Source organism: Argopecten irradians, chromosome 1 (genome assembly GCF_041381155.1).
Source record: "Argopecten irradians isolate NY chromosome 1, Ai_NY, whole genome shotgun sequence".
Lineage (NCBI taxonomy): Eukaryota > Metazoa > Mollusca > Bivalvia > Pectinida > Pectinidae > Argopecten > Argopecten irradians.
In genome coordinates this window covers 13,463,940-13,487,241 of record NC_091134.1, presented here as the reverse complement: position 1 = coordinate 13,487,241, position 23,302 = coordinate 13,463,940, and the positions used below count along the sequence as shown (strand labels likewise).

The 23,302-nt window shown below is 33.3% G+C and overlaps 2 protein-coding genes across 3 annotated transcripts; both read left to right on the top strand.

Annotated features, from left to right (window-relative positions):
• The first annotated feature begins 6,252 nt into the window (after positions 1–6,252).
• Positions 6,253–9,568, top strand: LOC138318320 (protein LZIC-like). 2 transcript variants are annotated; one of them, XM_069260582.1, is made up of 5 exons: positions 6,253–6,350; positions 7,868–8,024; positions 8,209–8,344; positions 8,868–8,966; positions 9,332–9,568. In XM_069260582.1, exons 2-5 carry the CDS (start codon positions 7,924–7,926, stop codon positions 9,551–9,553), a joined length of 558 nt encoding a protein of 185 aa, XP_069116683.1. In that variant the 5' UTR covers positions 6,253–6,350; positions 7,868–7,923; the 3' UTR covers positions 9,554–9,568. The 2 variants fall into 2 exon arrangements, with proteins under 2 accessions (XP_069116683.1, XP_069116694.1); XM_069260593.1 differs by having other exon boundaries at positions 6,335–6,354.
• A 979-nt stretch (positions 9,569–10,547) lies between these two features.
• Positions 10,548–21,780, top strand: LOC138318329 (pleckstrin homology domain-containing family B member 2-like). The gene is made up of 5 exons (XM_069260605.1): positions 10,548–10,792; positions 15,896–16,041; positions 19,571–19,680; positions 20,986–21,096; positions 21,405–21,780. Exons 1-5 carry the CDS (start codon positions 10,729–10,731, stop codon positions 21,448–21,450), a joined length of 477 nt encoding a protein of 158 aa, XP_069116706.1. The 5' UTR covers positions 10,548–10,728; the 3' UTR covers positions 21,451–21,780.
• The last annotated feature ends 1,522 nt before the right edge of the window (positions 21,781–23,302 follow it).

Below are 23,302 nucleotides of genomic sequence, written 5' to 3'. Positions count from 1 at the left end.
AACTTATCGCGCCCAGGGAATTTCCGCTGATTTCACCTTTTTTAATCTCCCCAAATACAACCGAACATGTGAAAAAAACTCCTTAATATAGATTCACAGTGCGAAATAGGCACATTGCTTAAATGCTAACAGTACAATGTTAACTACAATGCAGATCGTAAGATAAAATCCCACATTTCAGTACATCGATTCGATTGATATTTGATAAGTTAACATTCGTGGATGAAATGTTGTATAACTTGAAAATAATAGTGTTAATTAATGTAATTTTCCGTTACTCAAAAACATCATACATGTGCGTAACTCTTAAGACTGTCCGACGTGTATAACACAATAGAAGCAATAGGAGATATACATGTATAAAACAATTGATTGCTAGAGATATCTTCTACTAAATCAACATGTTGATCCCAATGCTCAAAAGCCAAAGGTCAAAATCAAATAAACAAAATGGAGACCATTACATAGATTTCGAAAGTTTTTTTTTTCTGTTTTATTCACAATGTCCGTGTATACGCTGTTCCGCTGTTCTTTGACACATCTCCAGCCTTATAAAGGTCACTCCTGATCACCAGAATGGTACATTTACTGGCAACGGGTGTCGTCAAGATACAAATGTCACCCACTGATTTCAAACCTACTTTGTAAATCTCTTGTTTGACATTAAAATGCACTTACCTTGTCAAGACTTGTTCATCAAGGCAGGATCGCAAATATGAATGAAATTATTATACAATGGCCAGATACCATTTTGCAGGTAGCAATAAGGTTTATTGATGTATTATATTGCTTTACGTTACACAATTGTATAATCTTAAATCAACGTTTATTGTTTTCGATCAATATTAACTTACCTGGGCCTGGTCAATGCGAGCGCATAATAAATAATACAAAGAACACCGAGAGCTATAGGATTATTATATATTTCACATAAACCATAATTATTCTGTGCTGGTCTTGTAGCGTGGATACTCGCTACACGACGTATACGTATAAAGTAAACTTTATCTACTAAATTTCATAGTCACCAAACAACATCATAAACAAGAGTAAATACAGAATACTACATGTACATGTACATATGTACGTCCAAGTAAATTAAACACCTTAGCGTACGTTACATTTAGTTTTTAACCTACCAACTACTGATTTAAAGTGACAGTATCACCACTTACCTGGATTGTTGAGAAGTGAAGTTTTAGCCCAGAACCACACTACCATAACCACCGCCACAGTCTATAAAATGACACTGGGTCGGCAGCTAGAGTCGTGTGGTCTCTGAGTGTCCGTACCTACCCCTTAGCGCTGTTTCCAGCGAAGGCGGGGTCGCTATGGTACGGGCCCAAAAACCGGGGAACGGTTCCCTAGGTGCGAAAACCTAGAGATTTACGAAGTAAGCTGTATGAAATCAGTTTGAGTGTTATTTGCATTTCGACAACACCCGCTTCCAGTCGACCATTTTGACGACCAGAAGCGAGGACCACCCACGGAATGTGAGGTGTCTGTCTGGGTCCCGAATAAACAAGGTATTACACACCTTTATATACCTGTCATTTACGCTACGTCATCAATTATTGCGAGCCTGAATAACACGACATTTCTCTTCAAATATGTACCTTATAGGATTATGAGTTAGAAGTAGAAATCGTTAACGTTATGACGCTAGAGCCTAGATAATGCGGTCTTTATAGAGCCACGTTATATTTAGATAGACTGAGTGAGGTGTGTTAATCTGAATCGTTCTGTGTCACGTTGTCAATGACGTAAACAAACAAACAAGATTGCACCACATGTAGTAACATGCCCTGTCAGCGAAATTAAAATCACGAGACGTATCGGTATAAAAATAACTTCTGACGACAGTAGTACATGTGTATTTAATCTACGATATGGATTAGCGCAATAATAACATATATATATTGTACATGCACTATCACCAGATATTTAATATATACGTACATGTACATGCATGCCTTTAGTAATTGTTGGATATAGAAATAAACGTCTTAATCATTCATAAGTTCGAGGGTATACAATGTACATTTAAAATCAATATATATATATATTATATTCGTATTTCATGTTAAATTCATATTTATGTCACTGCATGGTAAAGTGTAGATAATTTAAATCCAAATTTTAGTTACATCGGATGTTACAATATTTTACACAGCATAGCATAGAAATTTATACATCTATATTTAAAATTGAAGACATAAGAAACAACACTTATATTAACATAAAACAAAGCATGAAATTAATTAACGTAGCTATTGTAGATGAAAAAAAAATATTAAAGAAAAATGTACAATTAACTTGTCAAAAGGCACACCATTACAAGGTACATATGTACCATACCTCCAAATGTCATGAATATGTTAGCAGAATACACGTTTACACAATACAAAAGGAGCACTTGGAATCAATTCATTTACAGAAACCGCTATATATATATATTGTCCTGTTGATTGTGATGTACTTCGTCATTGGCGAATATATATATAAACATAGGACTATGAATGGTTCGGATCCATTTTGCCCCACCCCATCCCGATATTTAGCGAGATTAAATTGTTGAATTGCGAATATCGAGTGCGCCCTGAAACAATATTACTTGTTATGATATATAGTTGTGTATCGTTGCAGATGAAGTCGTCATGTGAACCATTCCTAATAAACTTTAAGTAAATATTTCAATAAAAAAATAATTTTGTAACACTAAAGTTGAAAAAAAACAAATTTCGATTTTGGGTCCAAATAGGTCCCAAAACATACATAGTCCTTTATATTTCACACTTATTGCACGTGTTGACGTGTGTACTGTATATAGTTTACCAAAATATACAGTTGTCATAAATTACTGGGTGAAATTTTTACTGCACATATACACTTACATTTATGTGTATGACATAAAGATAGTTAATTTGGATTCAGGTTATCAAATATCACCATACACATACAGTAAATGACGATTTAATGTGAACTGTTAACCTGATAATAAAGATAAAGGTCAAATAGACAAAGGAAATTGAGATTCACGTGAATAACTAGCTATTTGACATATTTAAGCGGCGAGGCTCGAGTAAAAAAATAGTCGATCAAAATCAAATCACAGCCCCAACTGATAGTTGAGTGATGACAAAGATTGTTTAACCATAAACAAGTGTAACGTCTGGTAATAAAAGGTTTTATATAACTCGACATAAATATTCTTTTAAAAGTCACCAAAGCAAGACATTGACTTGAAGAGTAAGATGTTGATAAAGGCTTGTAGACGAAATTTTGGAATATAAACAGTTAAACATTACAGGAATTGTAAAAAGTAATTGACAGGATTGAGTCAGATATATTAATGAATTGGACATAGTAATGATGCAACGCTAGTATGTTTTCAACAATAAGTATTCCCGAAATGTAGACTTGGTAGCAGGCTATAAGATAGTGCAATAGAATAAAAATGTGTATTCACTTATTCCTTTCAACAAAAGACACGGCTAAATACAATGATAACTACAAATATACTTACTTGACAAATCAATCATTCTTAAAAGAAAAGATACAAAATTGTTACATTAAGTCTACGAAATATTTCAAAGTACATTTATATCATCATAATCGTTCTGTAAAATTGTTCTAACTACTGTCGCATCCATTCTTCTACAATATTCCTAAAACTTGAATTCGATGTTCATTATCTACTCCGTAAACTCCGTATGAACGTTCATACGGAATTTAAGGAGTAGATAACGATCATCGAATGTTAATTAGATAGCATTTCTTAATAACGTTACCTAATAAAAAAACAATAAAAGGCCAGACCTGTAATCTTTATACAATCTGCATAATCTATGCCGTTTTGGCACGACGTTCAATTGATAATCAAATAGAAAATCATTACTGTATACCTTTGGACAAAGGAACCAACACTGTAACACACTACTCTCTGGATATTTGTCTGTGATGGGCTCCAGCAATTTGCACGAAAAAATGAAAGGTGGAATCCGATAGCTTTAAATGTTATAAAAATAATACTATACAACGCTTCCATTTTAAGAAATTCAATACCGATGTTTGAGAAATGGTGAAATTGATATCAAAATAAAATAAGTGCAAATAAAGGTCAATTTTACCCTAAAACATTAAAAAAACCTCTATTACATCCTCCTCTAGCATAACTTATTAAATCGACGATTGAGTCATCACAATTACAATATTAGAAAAGAAAATAAAAATTCAAATAGTATAAATATCCCTTCCACAAATTTTCGGCCTCTTGGCCATCTTCAGGTTCGTAGAAACACAAGAAAAACTAGGTGAAATCCGTCTTGAACGTTTTGATATGATCAATGTGTTTCTATGTACCTGAAAATGGCCAAGAGGCCGAAGATTTGTGGAAGGGATATATTTATACTATTTAATGTTTATATATATATATATATATATATATATATATATTCTCCCTCTGGAGAACTACATTGTGTAGTATTTGAAAGAAAATAAAAAGGCATCTGATAACACATGTTATGAGACTGTGTCGGAGTAGGAAATAGGAGACAAAACTATAACAGGTTAATGTTTACAGCGCTCCTGTCTGTCATAATCTATTATAAGATTAGAAAGAAATTTTGGAAAAATCCACCTCAAATATAACATTATGTATTGTATGATTTATATCGATGTGCCAGGCTTGAAGGAAAACATGTTTTTTTTATAAACAAATATTTTCATTGCATTTGATGTTAAATATCAATGCAAAGAAAGACCATTTATAATGAAAATGTTTCTCAAAATATATATTGTTATTAAAAATTCCACATTAAAAAACGTATATAATGACCTATGAAGTTATGTAGGCAAATTGTCACGAAAGCACAAAAGCCTGTTGTGTATGATCTGTCACCCTATGGAAAATAGTATAACCTAAAAATTAAGGGTGAATACGAACGTCACTATGTACTTTATCGTTATGATGAACCCAATTCAAAAGTACGCCTTGCTTAACCGGTCCTTCTGGATAAGCTCATATGAAAACAAATGAAAAGCAAATATAGATCTAGTTACCCTTACAAGACTTAACATGTCCACCTGAGCTCGAAAACTACCAGCTGCAGTATACATGTACCAAGCATTCTTATAGTACCAAAATATTCATACATTATTATCAAACCATATAAATTAATAAATTTTATTACAAATGATAACATAGAATAAAGACGTCCATTAAAAGTAAGTAAATATGACATTGTTGCGCGTATTGGCTGTTATGAAATACCTCTTCATTATGATAAACCATTCTGATCTGTCAGACAGTCAAAGGGAAGTAATTATGATAGATCAAGATAATTTTAACCACCGAACACCCTTCAGGATATGTATGTGATAGCTACATCTCTGTTATATACTGACCACCTTCATCTAGCTGAAGTTAAAATTATGTCAATGTGGAGTGAATGTGAAAAAAAAAACCAGTTTAATAGGCATAGCAGATTGCTCATACAATAATGTATGTGCAGTATGTTTATTTCTACATGGATAGATAAGCATGCTAAAAGTTCAGGCTCTCCATTACATCTTATCTCTCATTTTTCCTACCTTTGTCAGAGTGTCCTACTCTCACTTTATGATGGAATCATACTATCGTATAGTGGGTAAGGGACAAACACTATATATTCATATTTGAAATATAAGACCACCAGTGTTGATTCCCTATATATATATCCAAGGACGTGTATGAGATACACTTATAAATCCTTGATATATCTAATTAGTTCGGGTATTTTTTCATCCTAGTGCAAAATTCGAAATTTTAACATAGTAATTTCGTAGTTCTTCTTGGCCGAAATATGGAAAATACCAATGTAACACATATCAGCCAACTTGTTCTTTGTAAAAAAAGTGTTTTGATCTTTTTCTTTTTACTAGTAAAGAAGTACTCCTATATGGCGATTGATATAATTTGTATGTGAATATAGGCAAAATACTGCTAACATTGATAAAACATTGATGGTGTTAATTCATTTCTAATTTTTATTTTAACAGATTGCATTGACGCCCATGGAATTTTTTTTATATTTTTTTTATTGGTCTCATTTCATCAATGGAATCTACAAATTTCTGGTATGATAAAAAAGCAAATGTCCTAAATGTTAAACCGCGACATCCTTTATACATATAATAAAGTCATTAATTAGATTTCATGTTTTAGAATACCGTTTAAAGCATGCACTTTATTTTGCTGAATGTTACAAATCTAATGTGCTCTGCTATCTGCTGTGGTGGATGTGGTATTTTAGAGTTGTCTCCCTTATTGGAAATCTTCCCACGAAGCGAGCTGTCAACTTTGGACCGATGTAGGTAAACTATGGTTGTAAAACACATTTTACACCATTCTGATGTAAACTAAGTATTTGAACTCATCAATGAAACATATATTTGATACCATAACGACATCAATAATTATATATGGTGTTGTTAAGACTTTGTTTTTAGGCCTAGTTCGTGAATCAACTGCATCATTTTGAGACTTGGTCATGCATCTTTTTCTTGTTTCCACTCCCATAACATGATAAGCTACTGGTCAGTGGTCAGTCTATTTCTCGCCAGACGTTATTATGCTGATCGTAAACATAACACGGCCTAATGATTAAAAAAGAATCTCGTCATGATATGCCTGGTCATTGTATCTTGTTCAACTTCAATAGAATCAATACCCTACATAAAAAAAATATGTAAACTTTTTAATTTACAGTAAAGATGTACAGTGTAAGCCGAGGCTATATGTACATGTATTTACCAAACTTTTACATTTGTAAGCTTACTGACATGTTATTTGATAGTTTACATAAACATATGTTATATATATCCACACGTACTGATCATGATGGCCCTACAAAAGATTACATACTTGTACTACTTTAAGTTGTACATATCATAATGTACGTGCGGGTGTTGTTCATACGGATAACATATAACTCCGATAACATGGGAGTCGTCTGGTCAGCTTTTTTGTCAGACATTATTTTGTTAGACACAACAAAATGAGTAGATCGATTTTCCGTTCTACAGTTATATCAATGGAAAATTGAATACTGCCGTGGACTGTGCTGGCCAGGGGCCCCTAGATGGAGTCTAATGATGTTTACGTTCAGTATACAATAAAAGTTATATCAATGGAAAATTGAATACTGCCGTGGACTGTGCTGGCCGGGGGCCCCTAGATGGAGTCTAATGATGTTTACGTTCAGTATACAATAAAAGTTATTGAAAAATAGATACACATTATTAAATAGTTTGACAGAAAATATAGGACAACAAACTACAAATGTAAAACTAAAATCTGTATAAATTTCCAAATTAGCTGCTCTTGTTAGTTCAACATAGACACAGGAGATTGTGAAACATCTTTCACTTCAGTGTCAAAAATTATATTACAACATTAAAAAGAGCAAGCATTTCGGCAGAGACCAGCTGTAACAGATTGCATTGATGCTTGTGTGTGAGTGGATGTGAGCTTAAATAGTAACTGCATGCAATCATTTAACAAGTTTGATTTCCTTTACTAAAACATAACAGAATAAAAACAAGTCAACTCTGTTCCAAATTTTCTTTTATTTATTCAGTAACATTCAAAGTAACATATGTAAACAATCACAAAAAAAGTTGATCAATGGTTTCGAAAAATGACCCCCTCTTTTTGGCTCGGATGGGCCCATTGCGACCCATACTCATGAAAAATCATCTGAAGCTCTGAGACTGGTTTACTGCCAAAACAATATTTTACATGCTTGTATATGTATACAACAAAAATGTAATATGTATTACTATATAAAACATGTTTGTAACATCATTATTCTTCTCCATTTTTCAGTGAATTCATCTTTATTTACTCACTCCATAGCACCACACATGTAAAACATACTTGAGATGGCATCGAGGGGATCACAGGAGACTTCTAAACTGAGACACAACCTAGAGGAACAGTTGGAGAGACTTGTGCAGCAATTAGCAGATCTTGAGGAATGCAAGTATGAACATATTTTTTATCATAAATTACATAATTATAGTGCTTTGGTGCCATGTATGCAGATGTTTAGATACTATATTGACATTTGTAAACGTTCAGATATCTGACGTTTTTTTCATTTTGAAATCTGCACTTGCCGATTTACGATTTGAACCTAAAACATTGAGTTTTTTTTCTCCATCCAGAGATGATTTTGATGAAGATGAGTATGAGGAAACAAAGAATGAGACAATTGAACAGCTGAAGGAGTTTAAGGAGTCCTTAGATAAAATGATTGAGGGTAACGTTAGTCTGGTGGACGAACTCAATAGCATGCAGCTGGTAAGTTCTAAATGATGTATAATCTGGTTTATTAATATGTTAATTATTGTTTCTTCAATAATATTAGAGATAACTTTTTTTTTCAAATCTTTTGGACTACCACTAAAGTTTACAGTTTTGCTCCAGATATTTTAAAATTTAATAACTGTCCAGAGTATCTCGGCTAAATGTTGAATGGACTGTACATTTCATATTTTCTGTGACAAGTTTGTCTTAAAATAATAATTCAATGTTATAACTTATACAATTATTATATATAAAACTTTGTTATCCAAGGGCCATAACTCATAGACACTTGTATTTTTGTTCATTGGTTGATTTTTTATCAAATTTTGATATTCCCTTTTAAATTTCAAATTTTGTTTTTAAGGTGTATATGTACCGAACTGCTTCATTCTTCTTTCTGCATTTATTAATTTTCCAGACAATATTCCAGACAATCTGCTGTCATATTCAGAGATTGTTCTAGCTACTATAAAATTTGTTTGCTCAAAAGTTCAACTTTCTCTATTTTCACCTACAGGCCATACAAGCTGCTATCAGTGAAGCCTTTAAAACACCAGAAGTCATCCGACTGTTTGCCAAGAAACAGCCTGGACAGTTACGGCAGCGCTTGTCTGAGGTGCCTATCTAAAACAATATTGGATTGTGCATAACTCTTTCTCATTCTTTTGAATACCTATAGTTATATGTTTCTAGATGACAAGTGATTTTAAACGTAAACCACAATCTGTTTGATTACTTTGTTTAAATAATAGGTTTCAAACTAAATTGCCAAGCATGTCACTCGAAAAACTCATTTGGCAGCATATTGATTTTAGATCCATATTTGTAATTTATGATTAAAATTTTCAAAACCAAAAATAAATTTGTGTAACATGCAATCATATTTTGTTTTTAAAAGGTTAAAAAATCTAAAATAATCGTGATACAATAATATTTGATTTTGTGGACACTGATTTAGGGATTATCTGTTTTATTTTCCAGATTAGTCGTGATGCTAAAATAGGTAAAATTCCAGCTGATGTAGCCACAGCACAATCCGTGGAAATTCTTACTGCTCTTAAAAAACTTGGTGAAGAATTGACGGCAACAGAACAGGCCTACTTACAATCTAACTCAAGTGCCAGTCTCAAGGAGTTTGAACAGGTCTCCAGTAACTTAGGTAAAGATATCCTTATACTTATGTTGCTATATATACGACCTTGACTGTTACATTTACATATATCAAGAGATATTTTGTCTACCAGTACAACATCAATTTACTTATCGGAGCATAAATGCATTTAGAAGACATCAAGAAAACTAATAAAATGGTTACACATGAATAAATTCCTGGTTGTACTCATCTTCGATACTCCAGGGGTTACAATCACTGCAGTTATATATACCCTGGACTTCATTTCAGTACCTAGACTGGCCACCAGAACCTAAGTTGTTGATAAGACTTTCTCAGAAGTTCTTATTATCTCCCCCTAGTTTGAAATTTAGAATCAGGCATGTAGTAGAGACAAAAATGATCAAGCCAAATTTTAATTATTTTTTTAATATTCTAGAGTAGATGTTTTTTGGTTCCTAAGTTTTTTTAGGTTAATATAATAATCTCTTGTTTGTTGGTTTTGTACAGTCATTTATAAAACAGTTTTATAATTTGTTATAATTTTGTATTTTATTGTCACACTGATGAGTATGTTTCAAAGTATTTATCCCTTTCATATCTACATGTCTGGTGTGTATATATATTTATATGTGATCATTTACTTTTACTTATCGACAGTTGACCCTGTTAACTACCCAGGTGTGTAATAATGTAATTACAATACCAACGAAAGACACCTTTACCAATATAATCTATGGCTTATATAGGTACGTGTGCTGTGTGTGTAACAACTTCTCAGTTCCAACTTAAAAATACCCAGAATAAAAATCTACTGGTAATATTTCTATTATTGAATAAGTTAAATAAGTAATATGGTATCATCTGGCGAACTCGAATGATATTTATCTGTCCGTATGACAACTGTTGGTGAAAATAAAACCCAACATTTTTTATCGTTAAGCTTACCATAACTACCCATGTACCGTGTGTGTACTTCGTTTTAATCCCTTCCTTTGTGTCTATTGTTTTTAAATTGTATTTATAACAACTGTATTGAATTCCCTTAAGGTACATATATTTAAATACACTGAACAAGAATCATAACTAGCTATATAGGTACAATGTATATACAGAGGTAGGCAAATATGAAAATCACAGTCGTTGAGAATTAGTGGAAGCAATTGAGAACATAATCACTTTCACAGTATGTGTGTAAGGTAATCTAACGAAAGCGTTTTATGTCGTGTATGTCAGGAAGGTAAAACTTCGACATAAACATGTCAGGATGGGCCTTTCGCTAGATGATAACGATGTCGTGATATTAAAACAAGGCTGGATATATCGACAAAGTAAGTATGCTTTATTTCTGTTTAAATATGCTTTGAATTTTTTTACAACTAGTGTTTGTTTTAAACTTTCAACTGAAAAGAGGACATTGGAAAGCTGGAAGAAAATGGAAGCCAGATTAATACAAATATCAAGTCATTATTGTCAAAAATATCTAGATTTATAGATATCATGCACGATAAAAAAAAAAACCCGTTGTGTATTGTTCACACTTAGTTAAATAATCTATTCATGACTTACTACGCGAAGCGGAGGCAATGGACAAGTCATGAAAAGGTGATTTTACAGTAATCAGATTCATTGTGTATTGATTAATGTCTTTCATTAACATCTGATTAAGCGCCAAAAATACATATTACACCGTAATGAATTTTATGTAACATATTACACATTGTTTTACTAAACCATTATCTTTATACAATCGAAACAGGTCACAGACGTAAACGGCCGTGGTTTATTTACAGTGCGTAGTACAAAAGAAAAAAATATTAAAATACTGTTACGGTTGTATCTTAAAGATATAAATGCAGTATGCGTAAAATTAATTTCGTATTTGTTAAGAAATTGAATATTGCTGCAGTTCGTCTGTACATATACTCAACCCTGTTTGAGTTGAACCCCGTTCTTAAAATTGACAAAACCTACATTTTTCTGTAAAACGGAGGCTACTTAATTAACCAGTATTCTAAGTTTGTCATAAAATTCTCTTACCGATATATCCTAAAAAAGGTGTTTTTTTTTCTGTTGGTGATTAGGTTGATTCGATTATCATAGCTAATATTTAAATACAGCCTCCCGTGTGTCCGACGTGTTGCGTGTTTTTAATGCGAGCGTGTTTTTGGAGACTGCAGTATGTGGAACTCTTGCCTCATTAGTGCTCAATGATTTGGTTTGGTTTGTTAAGTCCTATTTAACAGTCAGGGTCATGTAAGGACGTGCCAGGTTTGTTGGTGGAGGAAAGCCGGAGTACCCGGAGAAAAACCACCGAACAGCGGTCAGTACCTGGCAACTGCCCCACATGGGATTCGAACCTGCATCCCAGAGGTGGGGGGCTTGTGATAATATGTCGGGACATCTTAACCACTCGGCCACCGCGGCCCCAATGAAGCATGCTTGAACACTAAAATAAAAATACTTATGACCGGTTGGTCAAGATGTACTGATTATTAGCCCAAGCGAGCTCGAAACCCAAGTTATAAACTGACTTTATATGTCTGGTTTTCCTCTTGATGACATATTATGCAGTATTGGAATCAATGAATCAACAATAACACGAACATACTGTAAACGAAATAATTTTCGCATTCAACAAATTTTCACGAAATAGGTCGTAGCGAAAAATACCTGCCATAGGAACAATATAACCTTTTGATTCATAATCGCGATGATAATCTGCAGCGAAAAAATAGTAAGGCATGATAACGTGGAATTAAGTCTCTGTGAGAATAAATTAGTTTACGATGTATGTTACTGGACGGTATATCAGATTGTCGTGTGTACGAGTTCGGTATATGCCGCTAGTTGATGTGCCATACATTATGAATGTGAATCTTTCGGTAAAATATCTAGTCCATTATAGTCTGTGTCCGGTTTCTATTCAACGCATCTCAGATAACAATATACAGCTATATGTGTCTGTATCGCTATTGTTAATACAAACAATCGCCTTTTTCGATTATTAATGACGCACGCGCACAGTCTAACACTTCCATGATAATAGACAGTTACTTATTACTTGTGAATGCCAACCAGAAATATCGACAAAATAAAATGAAGGATTTGTACCTTTGTCGCTATGGGTGGTTGAATGCAGGGATAATTTGATGTATATCGCAGTATTGTTTTAATCACAGGACGTATCAATAATGTAGCCTAACCTGTTCAGATTGAAACATAATTTTCAAATAATAAGAAAAAGGAAACTTACTAATCATAACCTATAGAAGGAAGAGTTGGAATGTCATAGCACATTGTTTCGAGTCTAAGGTTAAACTGCTGAAGAAATTGAGACCTGATTACTAAACAGAATTGCTGAGAAAAAAAAAAATATGCAATGCTCATATCTGATCTACATTATTCTAATTTTGCTGGAGAGCATGTTCATCTAAGTAAAAGCTTACGTGACTACCAGACGTGTTATTTAGGTAGGCATTGTGATTGATATACTTTGATGACAAATGAAATTGTACACATTATCTCAGTGTTAAAATATATAACAGAATGAACCACAGTTGGTAGAAATATTGATTAGAATGTTTCCACTGCTACAACACACTACCTTTTATCTAGATATTGGATTTTACATACAATTTGCTACTTTGAAGAACAAAATAATAGTAGCTATATAAAAAATATCGGCGTTTGAAATTGAATAGTATACGTATATTTATGTACATATACCATGCTCGCTAACATAAGTGTAGAGCGGTACCATAAATGTTTGAAGTGATAATGCATTTATAATATGAGTCCTTTGGAAATTAACGTCTATTCATGCAAGACTAGGATATACAAAAAATAAAAGGTTCATTATCTCTTTTTTTAGGGAGATGAGAGTAAAAAAAAACCATTCTAAAATGCATGCAATCGCATTTTCAAAGTGAAACTACACTTCACGACAAGAATATTGCTGAAGAAAGTCCATCTGAAAAAAGGTTGATGTGATATTATTCGCTACCTCAACCACACAAAGGCACTTACGACTTGAAATAATTAATTTTCGGTAATGTTGGTGATTTTTGTGAGTAGACATAGGGTGTATAATATCATTTGAGAGACCTATAATGGTACATGTATATAGTTCTTTATATTAAGCATGTAAATTACCTTGGATGTCCATTGAGATATTTGAGTACTTTACTACAATTCGAGAAACATGATGTTTTTTTACACCCTTCGTAATCCATGGATTCCTTGGATTTTAACCATTTTAATGATCGTCATAGTAACAAAAAGGATTACCTTGATACTCTATGCATAACAAAATACAAATCAACATAAAATATTATCTTTATCTCATCTTTATTACAGATAAAAAAACCACATCATACATTGTCTTCAATATTTAGATGACATTTCGATTATTAGTTCGATATTTATGTATATTGTTGACAACAAATGATTTTTAATAATTTATCAATTCATTCAATTGGTGGAAAGGGCGAGGGTGCTTCGATATTGTCTCCTTTACGTTTTATTGAGTTGTTTTCTATTGTGTTGTTGTTTTTATTTTTTAACCACTTGGCCACTTTACGAAGTAGCAAATAAATAAATAGTCAATTTCTAAAGTTGACCTGTGTTAAATGTTACTGTTGCCCGGTACATCAAAAACAACACATTGCTTTTCTCTCAACAATGAAAACAAAATCAACGAATGATTAGCTGTGTATTACATGTATGCAGAATAGAAAACTGTAATAGAAAATACAATGGAGTACTGTCAAGTGGAAATACACGTCCATAACTATTGCATACAGAATTGTACGTACATGCAATTATAACTGTCACGTTCTAATTAGAACTGAAGAAATGAAAATTGTGGTACCTAATTATGTATAGACTGTCAGTCCTCCAAATTTCATCTTCTATCTACATGTGTTCCAAATGTGATAGCCAGAAGTCTAAACATTACAAATATTTCAATACTGACAATTAAAGGCCCATTACCTTTCCTGAGCCAAATATGAAGGTTTCTTAAAAAAACACATTAATAACATCAGAAAATGCGTACCGATGACCTAAAATAAGGTTACAACACCAAGCATATGCAAGATTTCCTGCGTAATATATGAAAACAGTGGAGAGTCAATTCGCTGTTTTGCCGTCTGGCGCAGTGATAGTCAACTACCGCGCGGTATTTAGGACGACGGCGGGAAAACATAATACGACCCGCGTTATGAAAATAAACATTTTATTTATTTTAATCAAATCGTTCAGAAGGTGATGATAAATGTAGTATTAACGGTAAGTTAATAATTTTTGCGACTCTACAAAATTATCGATCTTGTTTTACATTCCCATTTTAAAAATTTAAAACCGTTTCGGAAAGGTAGTGGGCCTTTAAAAAAATTGCCATATTGGAGAGCAATTTAGATGGGGCATCAATTAGGTTTCAAAAGATAAATTAAATAAATATAATTGTTTATTTTAACCAACTTTGCAGTGGTTTTGTTGAAGTTTGTATTTGTAAAATGTATTACAATGCATATTATGTTAATTAATTTCAAATTTCTTTTAAACAATATGCTCTTACAGTAGAATATATGTACTAGTGTGTCCAACCTGGTAAATAGAGATCATTGAATTATAATTAGTTGTACTCATATTGACAAATCTAAAGAAAAAAATTGTAAACGTTTCCCCAAAACAACGCTGTCTTACCATATTGTAAAGTTTCTTTTGACACCGCCTTACCTTCATCCTCGATACTCCAGGGTTACCATAACAGACGTTATGTCCACCCCTGGACTATCACATAGTAAAACGGAAGCCAGTTCAGAAGAAAATATCTGACCAATCACAAGCCTGCAAAGAATTCCTTTGAAGACTACAGAGAGAGCGACGCCCAGCTTCAAAGCCACACTGTCAACCGTTATATAGCTCTTTTGATGTATATCAAAGGACTGAATTACCTGTTCCATCCTGTTGCCTCCAGTTTTACTATGAGATAGTCCAGGGGTGTAGAGATCGTATGTGATCGTTACACCTGGAGCATCGAGGATGCCTTACTTTTAATGTTGCGTTCAGCGCTTGCCTCTGTGAGTGTGAGTTCTGTCCCCTGATCTTTGTAGACATACTATAGTCTATAAAAAGTGGTTGTTTCTGCATCTGCATAGCGCTCAGCAAGGACTGGTTAACCCGTTGTCAGTGTAATGTAACCGAGTAGGGAGTGTGTGTCGCGGTATGCTTCAATGAGATAGCACTATAACAAGGATGAAATCTACTATTCCAAAGATACAAACACGAATATACTGCAGACTCATACGCAGACATTCATACACACATCACATTACAGACAGGAAGAGGGGGGCATCCTTAAATATCTTAGTTGTTAAAAGAGCGTACAATGCAACCAACCAAAACACCCATTTGTTCTGTTGTCTTAGAGACCTTCTTTCGGAAATGGAAGAAGAGCTGGTTAGTGATATGTTTAGGAGGCAGCCTGAAGTACTACAAGGGTAAAAAATCGGATAGGCCTCAGAAAACATTTAACATAAAGAACGACTGTATGACAATCCGTACTGGGAAAAAGGTAAGTGTCAATTTGATTATTTTTTTATGTTGTAGGTTAGTGCAAATTTAATAACTTAGTATGCTGTAGGCTAGTGTAAATTTGATTATTTGTATGCTATAGGTTAGCGCAAATTTGATTACTTTGTATGCTATAGGTTAGTGCAAATTTGATTGGCTTGTATGCTATAGGCTAGTGCGAATGTTATTACTTTGTATGCTTTAGGTTAGTGTCAATCTGATTACTTTGTCTGCTATAGGATAGTGGCAAATTTGATTACTTTGTATACTATAGGCTAGTGCAAATTTGATTACTTTGTATACTATAGGCTAGTGCAAATTTGATTACTTTGTATGCTGTAGGCTAGTGCAAATTTGGTTACTTTGTATGCTGTAGGCTAGTGCAAATTTGATTACTTTGTATGCTGTAGGCTAGTGCAAATTTGGTTACTTTGTATGCTGTAGGCTAGTGCTAATTTGGTTACTTTGTATGCTATAGGCTAGTGCAAATTTTATATATCAATTTGTATGCTTTAGGTTAGTGTCAATTTGGTTACTTTGTATGCTATAGTGCTAGTGTCAAATTGATTACTTTGTATGCTATAGGTTAGTGTCAATCTGATTACTTTGTATGCTATAGGCTAGTGTCAATCTGATTACTTTGTATGCTATAGGTTAGTGCAAATCTGATTACTTTGTATGCTGTAGGCTAGTGTCAAATTTGATTGCTTTGTATGCTGTAGGCTAGTGTCAATCTGATTACTTTGTATGCTATAGGCTAGTGCAAATTTGATTACTTTGTATACTATAGGCTAGTGCAAATTTGATTACTTTGTATACTATAGGCTAGTGCAAATTTGATTACTTTGTATGCTATAGGCTAGTGCAAATTTGATTACTTTGTATGCTATAGGCTAGTGCAAATTTGATTACTTTGTATACTATAGGCTAGAGCAAATTTGATTACTTTGTATGCTATAGGCTAGTGCAAATTTGATTACTTTGTATGCTATAGGCTAGTGCAAATTTGATTACTTTGTATACTATAGGCTAGTGCAAATTTGATTACTTTGTATACTATAGGCTAGTGCAAATTTGATTACTTTGTATGCTATAGGCTAGTGCAAATTTGATTACTTTGTATGCTATAGGCTAGTGCAAATTTGATTACTTTGTATGTTATAAGCTAGTGCAAATTTGATTACTTTGTGTGCTATAGGCTAGTGCAAATTTGATTACTTTGTGTGTTATAAGCTAGTGCAAATTTGATTACTTTGTGTGTTATAAGCTAGTGCAAATTTGATTACTTTGTGTGTTATAAGCTAGTGCAAATTTGATTACTTTGTGTGTTATAAGCTAGTGCAAATTTGATTACTTTGTGTGTTATAAGCTAGTGCAAATTTGATTACTTTGTGTGTTATAAGCTAGTGCAAATTTGATTACTTTGTGTGTTATAAGCTAGTGCAAATTTGATTACTTTGTGTGTTATAAGCTAGTGCAAATTTGTTGCTTAGGTTACTTTGTTACTTGTATGCTATAGGTTAGTGCAAATTTGGTTACTTTGTATGCTATAGGTTAGTGCAAATTTGATTACTTTGTATGCTATAGGTTAGTGCAAATTTGGTTACTTTGTATGCTATAGGTTAGTGCAAATTTGGTTACTTTGTATGCTATAGGTTAGTGCAAATTTGGTTACTTTGTATGCTATAGGTTAGTGCAAATTTGTTACTTTGTATGCTATAGGCTAGTGCAAATTTGGTTACTTTGTATGCTATAGGCTAGTGCAAATTTGGTTACTTTGTATGCTATAGGTAGTGCAAATTTGGTTACTTTGTATGCTATAGGTTAGTGCAAATTTGATTACTTTGTATGCTATAGGTTAGTGCAATTTGATTACTTTGTATGCTATAGGTTAGTGCAAATTTGATTACTTTGTATGCTATAGGTTAGTGCAATTGGTATGCTTAGGTAGTGCAAATTTGGTTACTTTGTATGCTATAGGTTAGTGCAAATTTGATTACTTTGTATGCTATAGGTAGTGCAAATTTGGTTACTTTGTATGCTATAGGTTAGTGTCAAATCTGATTACTTTGTATGCTGTAGGCTAGTGTCAAATCTGATTACTTTGTATGCTATAGGTTAGTGTCAAATTTGATTACTTTGTATGCTATAGGTTAGTGTCAATCTGATTACTTTGTATGCTATAGGTTAGTGCAAATTTGGTTACTTTGTATGCTATAGGTTAGTGTCAATCTGATTACTTTTGTATGCTATAGGTTAGTGTCAATCTGATTACTTTGTATGCTATAGGTTAGTGTCAAATTGATTACTTTGTATGCTATAGGTTAGTGCAAATTTGGTTACTTTGTATGCTATAGGTTAGTGTCAATCTGATTACTTTGTATGCTATAGGTTAGTGCAAATTTGGTTACTTTGTATGCTGTAGGCTAGTGCAAATTTGATAACTTTGTATGCTTTAGGTTAGTGTCAATCTGATTACTTTGTATGCTATAGGTTAGTGCAAATTTGGTTACTTTGTATGCTATAGGTTAGTGTCAATCTGATTACTTTGTATGCTATAGGTTAGTGCAAATTTGGTTACTTTGTATGCTATAGGTTAGTGCAAATTTGGTTACTTTGTATGCTATAGGTTAGTGCAAATTTGGTTACTTTGTATGCTATAGGTTAGTGCAAATTTGGTTACTTTGTATGCTGTAGGCTAGTGCTAATTTGGTTACTTTGTATGCTATAGGCTAGTGCAAATTTGGTTACTTTGTATGCTATAGGCTAGTGCAAATTTGGTTACTTTGTATGCTTTAGGTTAGTGTCAATCTGATTACTTTGTCTGCTATAGGATAGTGCAAATTTGGTTACTTTGTATGCTGTAGGCTAGTGCAAATTTGATAACTTTGTATGCTTTAGGTTAGTGTCAATCTGATTACTTTATATGCTATAGGTTAGTGCAAATTTGGTTACTTTGTATGCTCTAGGTTAGTGCAAATTTGGTTACTTTGTATGCTTATGGCTAGTGCAGGCTAGTGCAATTTTGATTGCTTTGTATGCTATAGGTTAGTGCAAATTTGGTTACTTTGTATGTATAGGTTAGTGCTAATTTGATTATTATTTATACTATAGTCTAGTGAAAATTTAATTAGGCTAGTGCAAATGGCTTTGTATTATATATATTATTGCAATTTTTATATAACTTGTTTTGTTATCGTTCAGTGCCAAGTCAATTACTTCGTATGATCAAGCGTATCTAGTGAACTTAACAGCTAAACATTCGCTGTAACATTCATTTGTATGTCTTTTGTATAATTGTACGTATTATTTGTTTGATATATGTTGAGGAGAACATCTAGTAGTCTTCGGGCTGTTTGTAATCCTCGTTAAATAAATGAAGAATTAAATTAACATTCTAATAGCAAATTCTTTATAACAATTAATATTAATATGAACTACGCAGTGGCGATTTTGCTATGGAAATTTCAGTTTTTTGTTGTTCTTATACTGTATGAAGTTAGAATTCATAATTATGTATTATTTTCCAGTGTCGACACCTCTTGCCACCTAATAATGTAGACACCGAATTCCTTATAGAGATAATACTCACGGGAGAACGATCTTTGAAGTTCTGCGCACACGACAAAGACAGCTTCAAGTAAGTATTTCTATATATATCTTTTAACATGTATTTATAGTCTATGTATTATAAAAGCATAATACGACTGAAGGCAAGGCCTTAAAGGGCGCAGCCAGATGTTTTAATATGAATCGTGCACGGCATAGGAAGAGCGAAACTCTACTTTTTTACTTTATTTTCTATTTCATGTAGAAGACATAATTTAGAAATAACAGGACACACTTTAAACTATAGAAGTATATGATGTAATAATTGTCTAGCATAAACTCAAAGAAATGAACTCAAAGAATCGGATTTCTCTGTGTCCATTCAAGGCCTGGAGTGCCGCGTATGCGAATCCTATGATTTCGCGCCATTGATTGACGTTATGTGACGTCATGATTCCTTTTTACTCATCTTCGCCTTGGTTGATATATTGACTGCATTCTATAGCTTTTAATTTTCAAAGTGTTATTATTATTATTTAAAAGAAAATGTTTAATTACTCCTGTTATGCATTTGTATTAGTTAAATATATATTTACTGTGGAGAGCAGTACCGGAGCAACGCACAACCTCCCCATATGTATGAAAAAAATGGCGGCCGCAAACTGAAGCTGTCAGTGTGTAGGATTGAATTTTGAAGATTGTGTTTTTTTCTCATATTTTCATGTATCTGTTACCTTAGAAGTGCTTCCCACTTCATGCCCTTCGGGCACGAAGGGCTGAGCCCTTATAAATAATTGTGCAGACGATCAGTTTAATGTTACGCCTTTAAATCAAATATAGTCATCTGGCACTGTTTTATTGGAAAACAAAGAAGGTCAAACAATAAAATTTTCTTTAGATTTTCCTGTATAATCTTTGTTAACAGTGAAGATTCATTTCGCTGTTTTGCCGTCTGACGCAGTGAAAATCAACTAACACGATCCGCGTTATGAAAATTAATAATTAATTTATTTCAATTAGATTGTTTAGGAATTGCTTATAAGTGTAGTATTAACTGTAAGTTAATAACGTTTGCGACTCTACAACATTATCGATTTTGTTTTACATTCTCTTTTTAAAAACCAAAAGTCGTTTCGAAAAGGTAGTGGCCCTTTAAGAATGGAAATGTTGTGCCATCGTTCGTATCTATACCAATTCCAAGTGCAATTGCAGTTTATTCTTTTAACCATTTCGAATATATGTTACCTAACGGGAAACTGATGTATTCTTATATGGATCAGCGGTATAGACTCAGTACATAATTACGAGTACAATGTAGTATGAGAGGGAATATATGTTTGTGTTTGCAATGGGATAGATTAATTTAGAATAAAAGCGTGTTCACATATTTTTTCAGGATGTGGTTGCACGCGCTACAGCGTGCACAATCCGATCGCGCCTTGCCTACTCCAAGATATGAGCGCCGGAATCTGCGACCTGAGGAAATAGAAGAGTTTGAGGAAAAAAGGTGAGTGGATAAGCAAATCGACACCATCACCCAAACCTCTACTCAAAGGAAAGATTCTATGCATAGGCCTTGTTTTTGCATTTTTCACTTTTTTCTTGTTCCACTCCCAATCCCACCCTCCCCCACCCCCACATACACAAATTGTACTATTATTTACGCATTAGTTGTCATATTTTTGACATCCATTGGTGTGTAACATACATTGGGTGTTCTAGCATGGCCAATGGTGCGCGTTATCAAAATGAATGTCACACAATACAAAAAGATTATACTCCCCAATTTACGTCATTTTTCTTTTTTATTTCCAGTTGCTGGTATGCCTGTTTCAGAAAGAACAAGGTGGAAACATTCTAACACAAACACGCCGATCATTGAAGAATACATCAGAAAGCAAAAAACATATACACTGTATATCAAGAGATGGAAATAATTAAGATATCAACACTAACCAAAATTATTTTAGAAGCAGATCTCCATTGGTCTTCTAATTCATACTGATTACTGTTTACACAATGTGATACCTATGTGGAGTTATGCTGTGGCTATTAGCTAGAAATGGATACTTTTAAACTGAATGAGCACACTTTATTTAAATGAACTATTTCGAAGCTATGTGCTAAAACCATTTTTTCCCTATTTATTCATCAATACATTATTAACGATATGAATAAGGTCTTGTTTGTTATTATTATTTCATGATATCAACCTATTATTTAATATGTTACTTACCGCCCGCTTTATATATATTCCATAAGAAGAATATATTTTGATGATGCAATACACGTCAACGTTTGGGTCTGTTAGAACTTAACTTCTGACGATGATTTCTAGTGCCCTGCCGGTGACACAAAAGGGGGCTATAGTATTACAGGTAGTATCGTTATGTCAGTCAATCGGTATCGTATGAGGTAACACAGCTAGATATTAAAGATAATTCACATAGGTCACTGTCGAATCTCCTTAGCTACATGTACCATTGTATAAATTCTCTTAAATTCTACCAATCCATTCTCAAGTTATTATCTGAAAATATCCGAGCAGACAGACGGACAAATAGACAGACGGAGATTTACACTCCGCTTTCACCGACAGGGGAATATTTAAGTAGAGCAAATTGAAATTGATTATTTTGATTTAGGAATTTTATTAACAACGACATGTAGTTTTATAGTTAGCTAAGTAAAAAGGTTTCAAACAAATTGGTTAATAAGTTTTAAATGCCGTATTTTTCTTACTCACAAATCATGAAGAGTGTTTAATATGTTATTCATCACCAAACATTACCAACATCTTGAGAATTGGATTACTTGTAATGCACAGTTTTTAATTTTACAAGAATAAATAAGAGCTGGAAATGATTTTTTGCAGTACCGCCAGGAATAATTACAATTACAGCTTCAGTGATCTACAATTTCCCATGTCAGGAATAATTACAATTACAGCTTCAGTGATCTACAATTTCCCATGTCACATTTTACAGTGTTATTCAGTAATTGTAAATATATTTCTGTGGGTATATTTCCATTCAAACATACATAAGGCATAATTAACAAGAATTTCATAGCCATATCAGGTATTATACAGTGTACATGTTTGTTTGTCTTTTGAATGATTATTGCAGCTTAATTCATCAAACTGTCTATCAATTTTCGCACAGTTATGACACATTTAGTGAACTTGAAATGGATTGAGATGCTAGCTGTAGACTTTCACGACTTTATAAAATTTATTGACTCATGCCATGTCCGGGCCTCGAACTCACGATCTACGGCACCCAATCGCCTAGCCATACATACCTGCGCATTCTACCACTGCGCCACATCTAAGTCCCCAAAAAGGACGTTTCAATGACGAAGTGATAGTCGGTTCGATATGCTGACATGATCACTGCGGAAATTGTCAAATTATACCTTTGGATCAACAACACAAAGTGCATATGATACATTGTGTTTTTTAATTATGAAATATCAAAGAATCACAATTTAACAAAGGATGACAATTTATTGACTCGTGCACTGTCCGGGCTTCGACCTCTAGATCTACGGCAACCCAATCTCCTAGCCAAACATAACTGCGTTTTCTACCACTGCGCCATATCCACGTCCCCAAAAAGGACGTTTCTATGACGAAGTGATAGTCGGTTCGATATGCTGACATGATCTCTGATATGTTTCTGATATAACACATATTTAAGTCAATTTTATCT